Source organism: Strongylocentrotus purpuratus, unplaced genomic scaffold, assembly GCF_000002235.5.
Source record: "Strongylocentrotus purpuratus isolate Spur 01 unplaced genomic scaffold, Spur_5.0 spur5_scaffold_13, whole genome shotgun sequence".
Classification (NCBI taxonomy): Eukaryota; Metazoa; Echinodermata; class Echinoidea; order Camarodonta; family Strongylocentrotidae; genus Strongylocentrotus; species Strongylocentrotus purpuratus.
Genome location: NW_022145598.1, coordinates 15,171,580 through 15,184,987, shown reverse-complemented (window position 1 = coordinate 15,184,987; position 13,408 = coordinate 15,171,580). Strand labels below are relative to the sequence as shown.

The 13,408-nt window shown below is 37.1% G+C and overlaps 1 protein-coding gene across 1 annotated transcript; it reads left to right on the top strand.

The window, feature by feature from the left end:
• Positions 1–3: 3 nt before the first annotated feature.
• On the top strand, positions 4–11,564 carry LOC574708 (enoyl-[acyl-carrier-protein] reductase, mitochondrial). Its single transcript, XM_030982986.1, has 8 exons — positions 4–213; positions 1,852–1,949; positions 3,078–3,209; positions 4,202–4,345; positions 5,529–5,731; positions 6,469–6,542; positions 9,872–10,005; positions 10,775–11,564. Exons 1-8 carry the CDS (start codon positions 41–43, stop codon positions 10,939–10,941), a joined length of 1,125 nt encoding a protein of 374 aa, XP_030838846.1. The 5' UTR covers positions 4–40; the 3' UTR covers positions 10,942–11,564.
• Positions 11,565–13,408: the final 1,844 nt, after the last annotated feature.

Below are 13,408 nucleotides of genomic sequence, written 5' to 3'. Positions count from 1 at the left end.
CGCAAGAGGGTGTTCTTACTTCCGTAAACACGAATCTAAGATGGCAGCGCCCATGAGCATCATGAATACTGTCAAATGGATTTCAAAATCACTGAAAATATCCAGATTACAAGTATCATGTGGATCTCTCTTACCGGTTAGATACTCATCAGCAGTTGGATCAAGCAAATCACTGGTATACGAAAAATATGGAGATCCAGTAAAGGTGGTAAAGTAAGCTGTCAATTAGGTCAATTTTAATTTTTAAGTCCCACACGTAATAAATGGTGTTTGTGATTAATCGGATAAGCATTTTTTTTTTGGGGGGGGGGGGGGGGGGGGGAGAAGGTGGATTCGGGCCCGAGGCCATGATATTTTAATGCTAATTCCTATTTATCTGCCTACTATAAATCGTTGCAATATGTTATGCAGAAAATTTGAAACGGGTGGTTTGTTTTTGTTTATTTAGAATCTAGATCTACTCTAGATCTAGACCTATTTTTATTTTGTTTGTTTTTGTTTTGCTTGCATATTGCCTTTGATTTGTTTATATATCATTTTTTTCGAGGGCCATTGGCCCATTATTGGTGGCATTATTGTGAAAAAGGAAACCACCATTCAATCCGCACAGTATCGCTTTATTGCGTCATATCAAATCAGCTCTCAATTAACATAAGAAACGGGGCATCATGGGGGATCAACGGGTAGCGCTTAGGCACTGTTGGCTGTATAGAGGGTGTACTTAGCTATAAGTAGTGCAGTGGGGCTTTAATTGTTTGTTTGGCCATCATTTTGATATGATTTTTTTTTTATTTATTTATTTCGGTTTAAAAAGACATATAAATATACATGATTCAAAGGTCCAAGGACCAAAACTGTTCATGTTTACAAATTATACAATACGGTTATAAATAAAGTAAATATACAATAGTGAGCCAAACGAAAGGTATGACAAGTACAATACGAAATAAAGATGACAAAAATAATTCAATTCCATCAATACAATACCAAAATAAACTAAGAGAAAGTAGGGTCAGGATCATCAAATTACTAAACTGATATATGGTAATGGTAGCAGATAAACAGACAAAAATAATGTTGAGCAACCAAACAATCAAAGAAAAAAGGGGGGAAAATATTTTGAAGATAGGCAACGATAAAAGCCTTAAAACCTGAATTAACATAATTACGTTTGAGTTGATAAGATAACCACACAGAAATATATAAATTACAAATTGGAATCGACTTTAAAAATTAGTTATACAATGCCATTATTAAAATATAACGTACACCAAATAGTGAATGTGTCAATTAAAAGATTCTGAGGAATAAGGCAAGAGGGAGAGAGAGATAGAGAGAGAGAGAGAGAAAGATGATAGAGATAGAGATAGATAGATAGAGAGAGAGAGAGAGAGAGAGAGAGAGAGAGAGAGAATCAAGGCTTATTAATTGCACGAACAAGAGAAGGAACAGCAGAATTTTGATATCGGCTAGTCCTGCACCTAGGAATGACCAAACCATGATTATTACGGAGGGGGCGAAAATTGGGCAAGGAATCTTTAGATGGTGGAAGTAAGTCTCTGTGTCGGGACGTCAGTAACGAGTGGGCAAACTTAACATCAAGCTCTATTCTTCTTGCTTGAAGGGAGGTCAGATTTAGACTCTCTAGCCTTTCATCATAGGTGAGAGGGGTGAAACCGAGAATGATCTTGGTCACACGTCTCTGAACTCTCTCAACTTTCTCAGACTGTTGACAAGTGATTGAAGAAGACCAGACAGGTGAGGCATACTCTAGAATGGGACGGATATGGGATGCGTAAATGGTAACTAGATCACTATGATCGTTGTTTCTTGTAATTATGTTTTATCTAGGTTAGAGCAGAGGCCTCTTCCAGAGGTTGATGATGATTCTGTTCTTGTGAAGATGATTGCATCCCCGGTCAACCCATCAGATATCAACTCAATACAAGGTCTGTGTGTGTGGATAACCTTCCTCCCTGAACAATACCATGATGAAACACCCATTAAAAGAAAGAGATGCGATGAAATTGGCAACAATAGTCAAATTTGACTAATAGCCATTATAATACCAAACGAACAACAACAACCCTTCAGCGACAGCAAATCCATAGTGCTGACTTTATTGTTACACCCACATACACACCCCAAAACAGATTTGCAGTAAATACTGCTCTCTAAAAATAGGATATGATTCAAGATTCAAGTTTAATTTTTTTAAATAATTATTATTATTATTAATTATTGGAAAAAAAGGGGAACACAAAGAAGTTTGCTTTTATTTTTTTGAAGAACTGCAGTTTGGAAAGCAATGGTAGGATCAAAGTCCTGCATTGGCTGCCATAACTCACTCATATTTCTTCTGCTAATCTATACATGTTTACAATTACAACAACTGCAATTACAATAACGTAGCAACAATGTTAATTATTTATAATGACTATTAAGATGAATTTTTTTTGTTGACTAAATTTGTATTTGTATTTGTATTTTTTTTTGTATTTTTTTTTTTTTTTTGGGGGGGGGGGGGGACATTTAGTATTTTAGTATGCTTCTCTTTAAAGGTAAAGACCAGTATTGGAAATGCCCCAATTTTAAAAAATGAAATGGAAGCTCTCATTACCAATCATGTGAAAGAATATGTTTTGACTAATACATGATGATAAAAAATTTGCCGGGAAACCGCCTACTAATTAATATATTTGGTAAATTTGTTTCTCTCATGGTCTGTGAGAGATATAGGGTAGTCCCATATACATCTTTCTGTGTATAGTGCTTGTAACTTTACAAAGAATGGGCCAAATTTCTTATCATTTTGATGATTCCAGAACCTTGCAGATGCTAGATGCTAGATGATCAACCTTTTATGATCGATTCCACAACGTTTCTTTCACAATGCAATCGCGTGACCATAACTGGTCTTTACCTTTAAAGTAATAATGAGCTTCCTTCTGTATATACTTTCTGTGCAATTATGATAGAAATCTTCGGAACATTTTCTTTTAAAGAATGGATATTCATCCAGTGAGAATATTCCCTTACAGGTATATATAATCATGTCTGATTATTTCTTCTGCTAGGTATCTACCCAATCAAGCCAGCCTTCCCAGCTGTGGCAGGATTTGAAGGAGTAGGAGAGATTCAAGAAGTTGGTAGCAATGTCAAGGATTTGACACCAGGAGAGAGGGTTATCTTCCAAGGAAGTGTGACAGGTTAGAACCAGTTTTATCTGGTCTGAAGAGGACAAATCCAAGCTTATTTTCTCTAGTTAATTTTGTCACAGACTTAATGAACCAAATGTTAGAAGTGACGTAGTTGAGTGGTTAAAGCACTTGACTTGAAATTCAAAGGTCGTGTGTTCGATCCCTGACACTGCACTATAAATGTCCTTTGGCAAAGCATTAAACTGCATTTGCCACTCAATACCCAAGAGAGAAATGGGGACCCGGTAGGATGACAAAAGCATTTATGTCAGTAATTGCCTATGCCCTCATGGTGACCATCTGGTAGGAATACTCCCCAGGGAGTGGAGATGGTGCACATTGTGCTTGAATGAATCCGTTGACTGGGGTTATATATCTGTAAAGAGCTTAGAGACGGTATTCCGTATTAAGTGCTATACAACTCCAGATTATTATTATTATTATTATGTCAGAATTTAGTATATGCAGGTGTATATATCTGACTGATAATTGTTCAGTTTATTGCCTTAGCAGAAACTTTGATCAGACGAACTACTGATGTGAAGTGAAAAGAGAAGATCTAATGTCAATTAATATTCATAATTGTACAATGCTTTGTAACATCTGGGGTTCCAAGTCACCAAATACCTTGGACTTGCCCAAGACTTTTAATTACCACTTTTGTTCAAAGCTTTGGATTTGTTGGAACTGTATCTTTTCTTTAAGCTTAGTTCCTATATTCCTATATAGTTCCTATATATATTAAGGCCAAATTGTAATCAGTTTTTCAGTAGGCTTGGAAGGAGACAGGCATTTGTTAGGGTTATCTTTGTAGATGCAAAAAAAGTAAAAGTGACCCAGTAAAACCATACATGTAGTCAATCGAGATAGTCTCTACAACATATATTAGTTTGCAGGGGACCATCATGGACAGATTGCCTTTATAGAGATTTATCGCATTTGTATTTATTCAGCTTGAACATTTACACCAATTTCTTTATTTTCATGTTGTGTTCACGCAGGTACTTGGTGTTCACATCTTGTTTGCCCTGCCAATCAAGTGATGGTAGTTCCTGAAGGCACACCCCCTCTCATCGCAGCAACTGTTAAAGTCAACGCATGTACAGCTTACAGAATGCTTGCTGATTTTGAGAATTTAGTAGAAGGTGAGTGTTAGAAGTAGCCGTAGGAGATATATGCTACAAAATCAACAAAATAACCAAATTTGAAAGTGATTATGTTTTTATCATCACATATTTGATAAAAACTTTAACCATGAAACGACAATCCCTTTAAGCAGCCCCTAGAATCTATTCCAGGATTTTGTTAAACAGTGCCGTTCTAGTTACAAGAAGTTAGGTAGTTTAGCTTAAAGATAAAGACCAGTTATGGTCATGCGATTGCATTGTGAAAGATACGTTGTGGAATCGATCAGAAAAGGTTGATCATCTAGCATATAAGTATTGGTGTGTACTGCAAGGTTCTGGTTCAAGGTTCTTCGTAAAGTTACAAGCACTGTACACAGAAAGATGTATATGGGACTACGCACATGTGCACGACATGTGCGTTTATCTCTCACACACCAATAGATAAACTAATTTACCAAATATATCAATTAGTAGGCGGTTTCCTGGCAAAATTTTTACCATCATGTATTAGTCAAAACATATTCTTTCACATGATAGGTAATAAGAGCTTCCATTTCATTTTTTGAAATTGGGGCGTTTCCAATACTGGTCTTTACCTTTAACAATAGGTAGTACCAGTATAGAGACAATAAGACCTGTTTCTAGAAGAACCATTTTTCTTATCTCTATTTTTTCTTCTATTTTTCTGTGCATAAATGCTGTCTAATATGTTATGTTGTCTAATATTTTAGGAAAAGTTATAACAAACAAAAAATGTCTACTGGTACACTATTTCCTTCATATTATTAAGTGTTCGACAACTCAGAATGTTTGTTAAAAGAACCTTACAAAGTGTGACATTGTACAAGAAAACAGTGATTGTTTATTCTAATCCACTTAGAGTTTAATGCTTATTTTCAATTGATGTTGTCTGATCATGAAAAGCACAGTGTACAAAAATCAACTCCAGATTTTCTTTGAATTTTGCTTCTTATTGCTCAACTATACTATGTCATATGTAGCATTCTGGGGGCTGTTTCTCTAAATCGTCATAAGTCTAACTTCTTGGACATCCCATTGAAACGTGTATTAAAGAGAAATTGGGGCCTGGATCAAATGGTCCTGATCCCACCCCCCCCCCCTCCAAAAAAACCCAAAAAACCTAACACCACTATGACTAAAGAGTTACAATGAAGTGCTTTTTAATCCTACCCCTCCCAAGGTGACACGGTCGTGCAGAATGCAGCTAATAGCGGGGCTGGACAGGCTCTCATACAGATTGCAGCAGCTAGAGGCTTAAAGACGATCAACATCGTGAGAGATAGACCTGACCTGCAGGAGCTCACAGACTACCTTCACGGCCTGGGAGCAACCGTCGTAACAACAGAGGGCGACCTTCGAAAAGGAGCGTCGTCCTTGCTGAAGGTTTGTCTTAAATTTGATCAGGTTGAAGCAAATAGGCTTCCAGATATTTAAAAAGGGCATAATTTTCTCTTTGTATTTCTCTTTCTATGTAGGGCGACCTTCGAAAAGGAGTGCGTCCTTGCTGAAGGTTTGTCTTGAATTTGATCAGGTTGAAGCAAATAGGCTTCCAGATATTTAAAAAGGGCATAATTTTCTCTTTCTCTCTCTATGCAGGGTTATTGAGGATAATCTTTGTTATCTTGTGATAAATGAGCATCGACTTTGCTGAAGGTTTGTCTTGAATTTGATCAGGTTGAAGCAAATACACCTCCAGATAGTTAAAAGGGGCAAATTTTTCTCTTTTTCTTTCTCTTTCTATGCTTTATTATTGAGGATAATCCTTGTTTTCTTGTGATGAATGATTTTTATTATACAGAAAATGGGATTCAGTCTCTTGAATTTATAAAAAAACATAAATTCTGAGCATGATAGCCCATATTATTACTTTGATGTCATAATGCCTTTTTTTTGGGGGGGGGGGGGGGTGACATGTGTATCCTCATATATCATACAGGTACCTTGCAGTAGGTGCATTGTGATCAACAATTGAAAAGATATTGTAAAAGCTTTTCATTGGTGAGTTACAGAAGTAGCTTCCAAATAATAAGTCTTCAAGAAATATTTTTACTTGATTTCTCTGTGGTTATTTATATATTTGGGGAATTTTACATGTAGGCATTCTTCTTTCTCCTCATCAGGACTTGCCAAAACCTAAACTTGCAGTGAATGCCGTCGGTGGAAAGAGCATCATAGCTCTTGTCAAACAAATCCAGTGAGTAGACTATTCTGTGTTATTAAACAAGTAAGATTAGCATCCTCAGATTGTTTAAAAAAAAATTTAGAATCAGTTTCATTTTATGTTTAGCAGCAAGTATTTGAATAAATGATGTGGTTGAAATCTGCTACATGTAAATAAATAGTTTCACATAGATGGGCAATTATCTGATGGGTATCACATCACTTTTTATGCCTCCGCCACCGAAGGTGGTGCCGGAGGCATCATGTTTTCGGGTTGTCCGTCCGTACGTCAGTACCGTCCGTACGTCCGTCCCGTTTGACCGTTATCACAATATCTCAAGAACCATTTAAGATTTAAACTTAAGACTCAGGAATAGTATTTATCACCATAGGAAGACGATCTGATTAGATTTTGGAGTACGTAGGTCAAAGGTCACAGGTCACAGAGGTCAACTTATGAAATTCCTTGTATTGAGTTTGTTAGCGCGATATCTCAAGAACCATTCGAGATTTAAACTTCAAACTTAAGGATAGTATGTATCACCATAGGAAGACGATCTGATTAGATTTTGGAGCACGTATGTCAAAGGTCAAGGGTCACAGAGGTCAACTTATGAAATTCCATACATTGAGATTGTTATCATATCTCAAGAACCACTGGAGATTTAAACTTCAAACTTAGTGATAGTGTGTATCACTATAGGAAAACAATCTGATTACATTTTGGGTCACGAGGTCAAAGGTCAAAGGTCACAGGGCTCATTATGTATGCAAAAACAGCTTGTGATCGCGTTATCTGAACAACCGATTGATGGATTCCTGCCAAACTTTGGACATGTATGTATCTTGCAGAGCTGATGAACTGATTAGATTTTGGGGTCACGAGGTCAAAGGTCACAGGGCTCATTATGTATGCAAAAACAGCTTGTGATCGCGTTATCTGAAGAACCGATTGATGGATTCCTGCCAAACTTTGGTCATGTATGTATCTTGCAAAGCCAATGAACTGATTAGATTTTGGGGTCACGAGGTCAAAGGTCACAGCGCACATTGTGTATGCAAAAACAGCTCATGATCGCCTTATCTCAAGAACCGATTGATGGATTCCTGCCAAACTTAGGTCATGTATGTTACTTGCAGAGCTGATGAACTGATTAGATTTTGGGGTCATGAGGTAAAGGTCAAGGTCATGCGGCTCATTATGTATGCAAAAATAGCTTGTGATCGTATTATCATTAGAACAGATTGATGGATTCCTGCCAAACTTAGATCATTTATGTATCTTGCAGAGCCAATGAATGGTTCATAAGATCAAAGGTCATGGGCTCATTATGTATGCAAAAATAGCTTGTGGACGCATTCTCATTAGAACTGACAGATGGATTACTATTTAACTCAGGAAATCTTGCAGAGCCAATGAACTGAGTAGATTTTAGGGTCATGAGGTCAAAGATCAAAGGGTCATATATGTATATGAGAAATTGCTTGTAATCACAATATTGCCAATGGATTACAATTGAACTTGAATTTGAAAAATTTCTTCCGTTTCAGTTTGTAAAATTGCTCTATGACGGAGGCATCATTTTCGACTGCGCGCAGTCGAATTCCATCTAGTTTTTCCTTCTTTTTATAAAAAATTATTTATTTACTGTTTTTATATTTATTTCATTTTTTTTTTTTTTTATTAAATTAATTAATTGATTGATTCATTTATTTATTAATATTCTTATCACTATCATTTCATTTTCATTTTTTTTTGGTGAGGGAGGGGGGGGGGGGGAGGGGAGAAATTTGGTGTTCTGAAAATAATGTTATCTTGTAGATATTTTAATAGTAATAACAAATCTATTATGACCATTCATTTGTTTTTGGTCTGTCTAAAGCTAGCCACTTGTTGCCTTTGCTACATGTACTAATTCTCTTCCTATCTTTTTCTACCTATGTTTACTGGTAGTTGTTTTTTGTATTTGTTGTTGTTTGTTTTAATTGACTGCTAAGAAAGCATGTGTATGCTTGTAATTGTAAGCAACCAGAGGATCAACCGCTTTGAGTCCTCTCCGAGGGGCTTGGTAATGGCTTATGCTCTACAAGACCATTATCCGGCCTACTCTTAAATATTGCAACTCGGTTTGGTGTCCCATGTTCAAGAAAGACGAAGACTTACTGGAAAAAGTGTAGCAAAGAGCTACCCGTCAACTCGCACATATTCGTCACCTAGAATACCGTGACAGACTGAAAGCCCTCTGGTTAGAGACACTCATTTACCGAAGACAGAGAGCTGAGCTGATTCAAATCTTTAAGATTATGAAAGGAATTGACCGGGTGGATAATTTTTTTCAACAAGGCCATGAATCCCGAACCAGAGGCCACAGTGTGAAAGTAAGGAAGTAATCTGTGCTTCGTCAAAATTCCTTCTCCGTGCGAAGTTGCAACAACTGGAATTCCTTACCAGACTCAGCAGTCAGAGCAACAACTGTAAATCAGTTCAAATCCATCCTTGGGAAATATTGGTACAGCCACCCCCTTAAGTACAGTCCATACCAGAGAGATAGCATTACCTGGAGGGGCAAATAAGTTTATCTTTACGCTTCAACATCAAAGTAAACATCAAAGTAAGTAATGACAATTAATGGCGTAGCAAAGGGCACTAGCGCATCAAATTGGTTTCGAACCCTGGACCTCCTGTTTACAAGACCACTGCTCTACCACTGAGCCACGGCACCTCCTGTCTCTTCTCATGTATCTCTTTTTTTTATCCCTCACTCTCTCTCCCTTTCAACGTTATTTATTTATTTTCTTGTTTTTATTTTGAGATCTATTTATTGATTTTTTTTCATTAATTAATTTATTCACTAATATCATTATTTATTTTTTTTTCACGGGGGGGGGGGGGGGGGGGGGGGGATTTGTATTCTGAAAATTATGTTATGACTTGGTTTTGAACCTTGAACCTCCTGGTTAGGCGAGGCGTCAAAAATATTGATACCAGCAGGCTGCCGCCTCACGTATTGGCGCATCGAGGCTGCAATTACGGCCGAAGCCTGGCTGGGGCAATTATTTTTCACTTATTAGCCCAGCCGGCTTGCGCCAGGCTGGGATCTGAGGCTCGGTTTCCATTCGAAAGGCGGCAGCCGGCGCGTGCTTTTGAATGCCATTTCCTACCGCCAGCGGTAGCCGGCTGAGCTAATTTAAAAAATGCAGCCAGGACGCACAAGTGCAGTTAGCTGCCGGTGGCTGGTATATTTATTTTTGACGCCTCGCCTTACAATACCACTGCTCTACCACTGAGCCATTGCTCCTCATCTCTCTTCTCATGTATCTCTGTCTTTATCCCTCACTCTCTCTCTCTCCCTTCTTTTACAGGCATGGCGGTACCATAGTTACGTATGGAGGGATGTCCAAGCAGCCTGTTATGGTCCCAACAGGGTCTCTCATCTTTGATGACCTCAAGTTCAAAGGTTATTGGATGAGCAGGTGGCATCAAGAGAATGCTGGAAGTAAGTTGACCCTTAACCTCATTAATAATGATAGTAATATCCTGCTTGTTTATATTGTATTATGATACATTATCTCTATGTGTGTTTTAAAGGCTTTTGGAATTATTACTCCAGCTTTAGCTCCAACAATCATTATCAGCATATAGTGCAATTCAAGGGATGAATCCAACAGATACTCACTTAAAACATGAGTAGAGAGTGTCAATTGTAGATTAATGTCTTGCAAAGGAATATTACATGTATTGTAGTTCCATGATGTTGCTGGAACCCACCACCACGACCTTAACATCCCAATCAAGTTCATGATTGGATGGAGCATGATGTCTCTAAACATTGTTCATGTTACCAAGAGATTGATGTAGAGCTATAATGGAAAAGTACTTTTTCACTACATGTAGATTGGGTTTGAGGCATTATGTAAATTACTCCTATTTTTAGTACTGTTCTCATCACACTATAGCAAAACTTAAAGCCCATCTGTAATAGTTTGACCAGGAGGGATACAACCACCCAGCGTGGTCACTGACAGGTCACAGGTGGTTATCTCATCAACTCAGCTCTCAATTAAAATAAGAAAAAGAGGATCATGGGGGACCAATGGTCAACGATCGGACATTGTTTGCTATATAGAGGGCGCAAGTAGCTATACGTAGTGCAGTGGGGCTTAAGGCGTCTATCTTGTAAGTATACAAAGAACGTTGTGAATTGTATGAATCAGGTATTGATATCGTTTGTTATTTCTCAATTTATTTGTTTTAAATCCAACCAGGCGAGGAAGCGAGACAGATGTTTGATCAACTCTGCAGATGGGGTGGAACGGGACAACTGAGGGCGCCCCAGCACAGACTGGTTGACATTGATAATTATGGCAGTGCCCTTGAAAAGGCTCTGGGTGAATATTCCACGGAGAAACAAATTCTAACATTTGGATCATGAGTGACCCTTGCTTGACCCCTGATATGATGTGACCTTTGAACTTTTGTAATGGAGTAGCTTGTTCTGTTCGGTTTGACAGACATCTTTGATGAAGGATTGTAAGTGGGTCACGTTTCATGGGGGAATGCGATTGAACCTAAATAGATATTTTACCAGTAAGGATCAAGGAATTTAGATTTTTGTTGATTTCAGCTTGGAATATTATGCTTTATTTATTCAGTGGTTCAGCTACAGCAGTCGTCAGAAGTATAAGAATGAAATAGATGGAATTATATATTAATGGAAAACTTATAAGCTATAGATTATAATGATATCAATTATATGCTATTTTTAGTATCTGTCAGAGGAGTAATGGCTCTCTGAAACTCACAATCTAAAGCTTCTAAAATCAGAAGTTGTCAACCTAAAAATCGACTTGATGGCATCATCTTATGTGGGGTATGCATTATGACTATGCATTAATTAAGCATGGCATATCGCCTCAGCTATATAGGCGAGCCAATTGGGTCCACGCGTTATGTCGTCACTGTAACTGCGGCAAACGGACCCCTGTTGAACCGCAATATTGAGGGGTGAGGAAAACAAGGTTTAAATTTGCTTTTGTGCAAAACCGAAAGGGAAAATATATGAGTGTTTCTCTGTATTTGTATTCTATGTTCATTCAGCTTTCTATTGATACTAATTTGTATTTTCACCTGAAGGGGTCTTTAAGGAAGATTTTTAATTTGTCTTACTTTGCCTTTCTACATGTAAGTTACATGATTTGCTGCTTGTGGTACGAATAATGCCATTCTAGGGTTTTTTAGTTGGAATAGAGGCATCGTAAGAACAAAAGCCCCCCCCCCCCCCCCTCAATAAATAGAAAATTAATAAATAACAGTAAGTGGTATTTCAGTACAAATTTTGTTTACCTTTATATAACAAAGTTTTATTTTCACACTCCTACTCAATATTTTCTCAATCACTCTACACATTAATTAAGGAGGCATTGAAACAATAAATGGTCGGAAAAGGCAGTTATTTTTGTGCAATATTTTTGTGTATTTTTTTGTCTATCAGTTGACAAAGTGCAAAATAAATAAGTTTGACAAAAAAAGATGCTCAGAAATAGAGCCACCAGGAGTAAGAAAATTCCTAACATTTGGAAATATCTAAAACATGTCAAAAATTGACACACTAAAAACTCGAACGACTCCAACAAGATAGATCTCTATGAAAAATCTCTCAGTACAATGTCTTAATCTTTTCAACCACATTATCACATATAAATAGCAAGTGAACAGAACATCTTATCAAGATAAAATGTACAAAGAGTTGGTATAAACAAGTTTGAACGGTTAGTTCTTCAAAAAGGCTAAAACTGTATAAGAAACAAGCACAGTGTGCAACGCAATAAAACTTTTCTTCAATATTTCTCTTCATTGCAAATACATTATGTCCACTGGAAAATTCCATCTTTGTATAATTTTCTAAGATTGTGCAAATGCAATTGCAAAATTCTACAGTGAATGCGAGGGAATTCACATTATTTATATCTATTAAGCATAATTTTGTAGCTTTCTCAAACACAACTAGGAGATATTCTACACAATAGAACTTTAAGAAGAAAAAAACGCGATATAATACAACAAAATCAAAATCAAAATGTAGACCCTGTAAAAGAGCAATGGTTAAAGGGGTTGTTTATAGACATCCTTGAACAGAAAATAAAAACGACATTTGTGTATTTGTAGGAACATTGCAACAGAAAGAGAACTAAGAAATATTGCAAACCCAACATAAAATATGAAGAACATCAGAAATAACATTCTGTGAACTTACCAAACAATGTGTAAACATAGTAAACATGTATAACAAAATCCAGAAGTACAGAGTGTTTGTAGTTGTTTAGAAAACAAATAAACACTTTGTCACACCGAATAAAACACAGGCATCTTTCTAATGATCTATGAAAAGGCAAGTGCTGCTACTGTCTCTCTTACACGGCAAGATTACGTAACTAGCTGATACTGACTCTGTCAATAAAATAAACTAAAACAATTTAATCGATTTCAGCAAAAATGGGTAAATCTCAAAATAATAAACACAATATTGCACCGACATCATGTCAACAGCCTGTAGGGTAATAGATAGGGAAAAAATAATACAATTTCCATTCAACTGCCAAATTTTGTTTTTTGTAAACAAAACAAGAAGGATATGCCTACTACTGTTTTGTGTTATATTTGACAAACCAAATAAACTGGGAATGAAAGATGGATGGAGTTGTGGAAGGGAAAACATCCTGTTTGAGCCAGAAAGGAATTAAAGATGATCTGTGCTAGCAATCCCTTGTTTGGGGGGGGGGGGGGGTGGGGTACTCAGATTTGGTTTGGACGGGTGTGTTGCTCAAGCCTCGAAACCCCTACCCATTATTAGGGGTCACTTATCTAAAAAAAGATGCATTTTCCTCAAAGTGGGACCCATG

What these genes read in the sequence shown, in the direction of transcription:
- LOC574708 (XM_030982986.1), top strand. Translation starts at nt 41, where the DNA reads ATGGCAGCGCCCATGAGCATCATGAATACTGTCAAATGGATTTCAAAA. An exon ending in AGATATCAACTCAATACAAG is followed by an intron (nt 1,950 to 3,077) that starts GTCTGTGTGTGT and finishes TTCTTCTGCTAG; the next exon opens with GTATCTACCCAATCAAGCCA. An exon ending in GCTCTTGTCAAACAAATCCA is followed by an intron (nt 6,543 to 9,871) that starts GTGAGTAGACTA and finishes CTTCTTTTACAG; the next exon opens with GCATGGCGGTACCATAGTTA.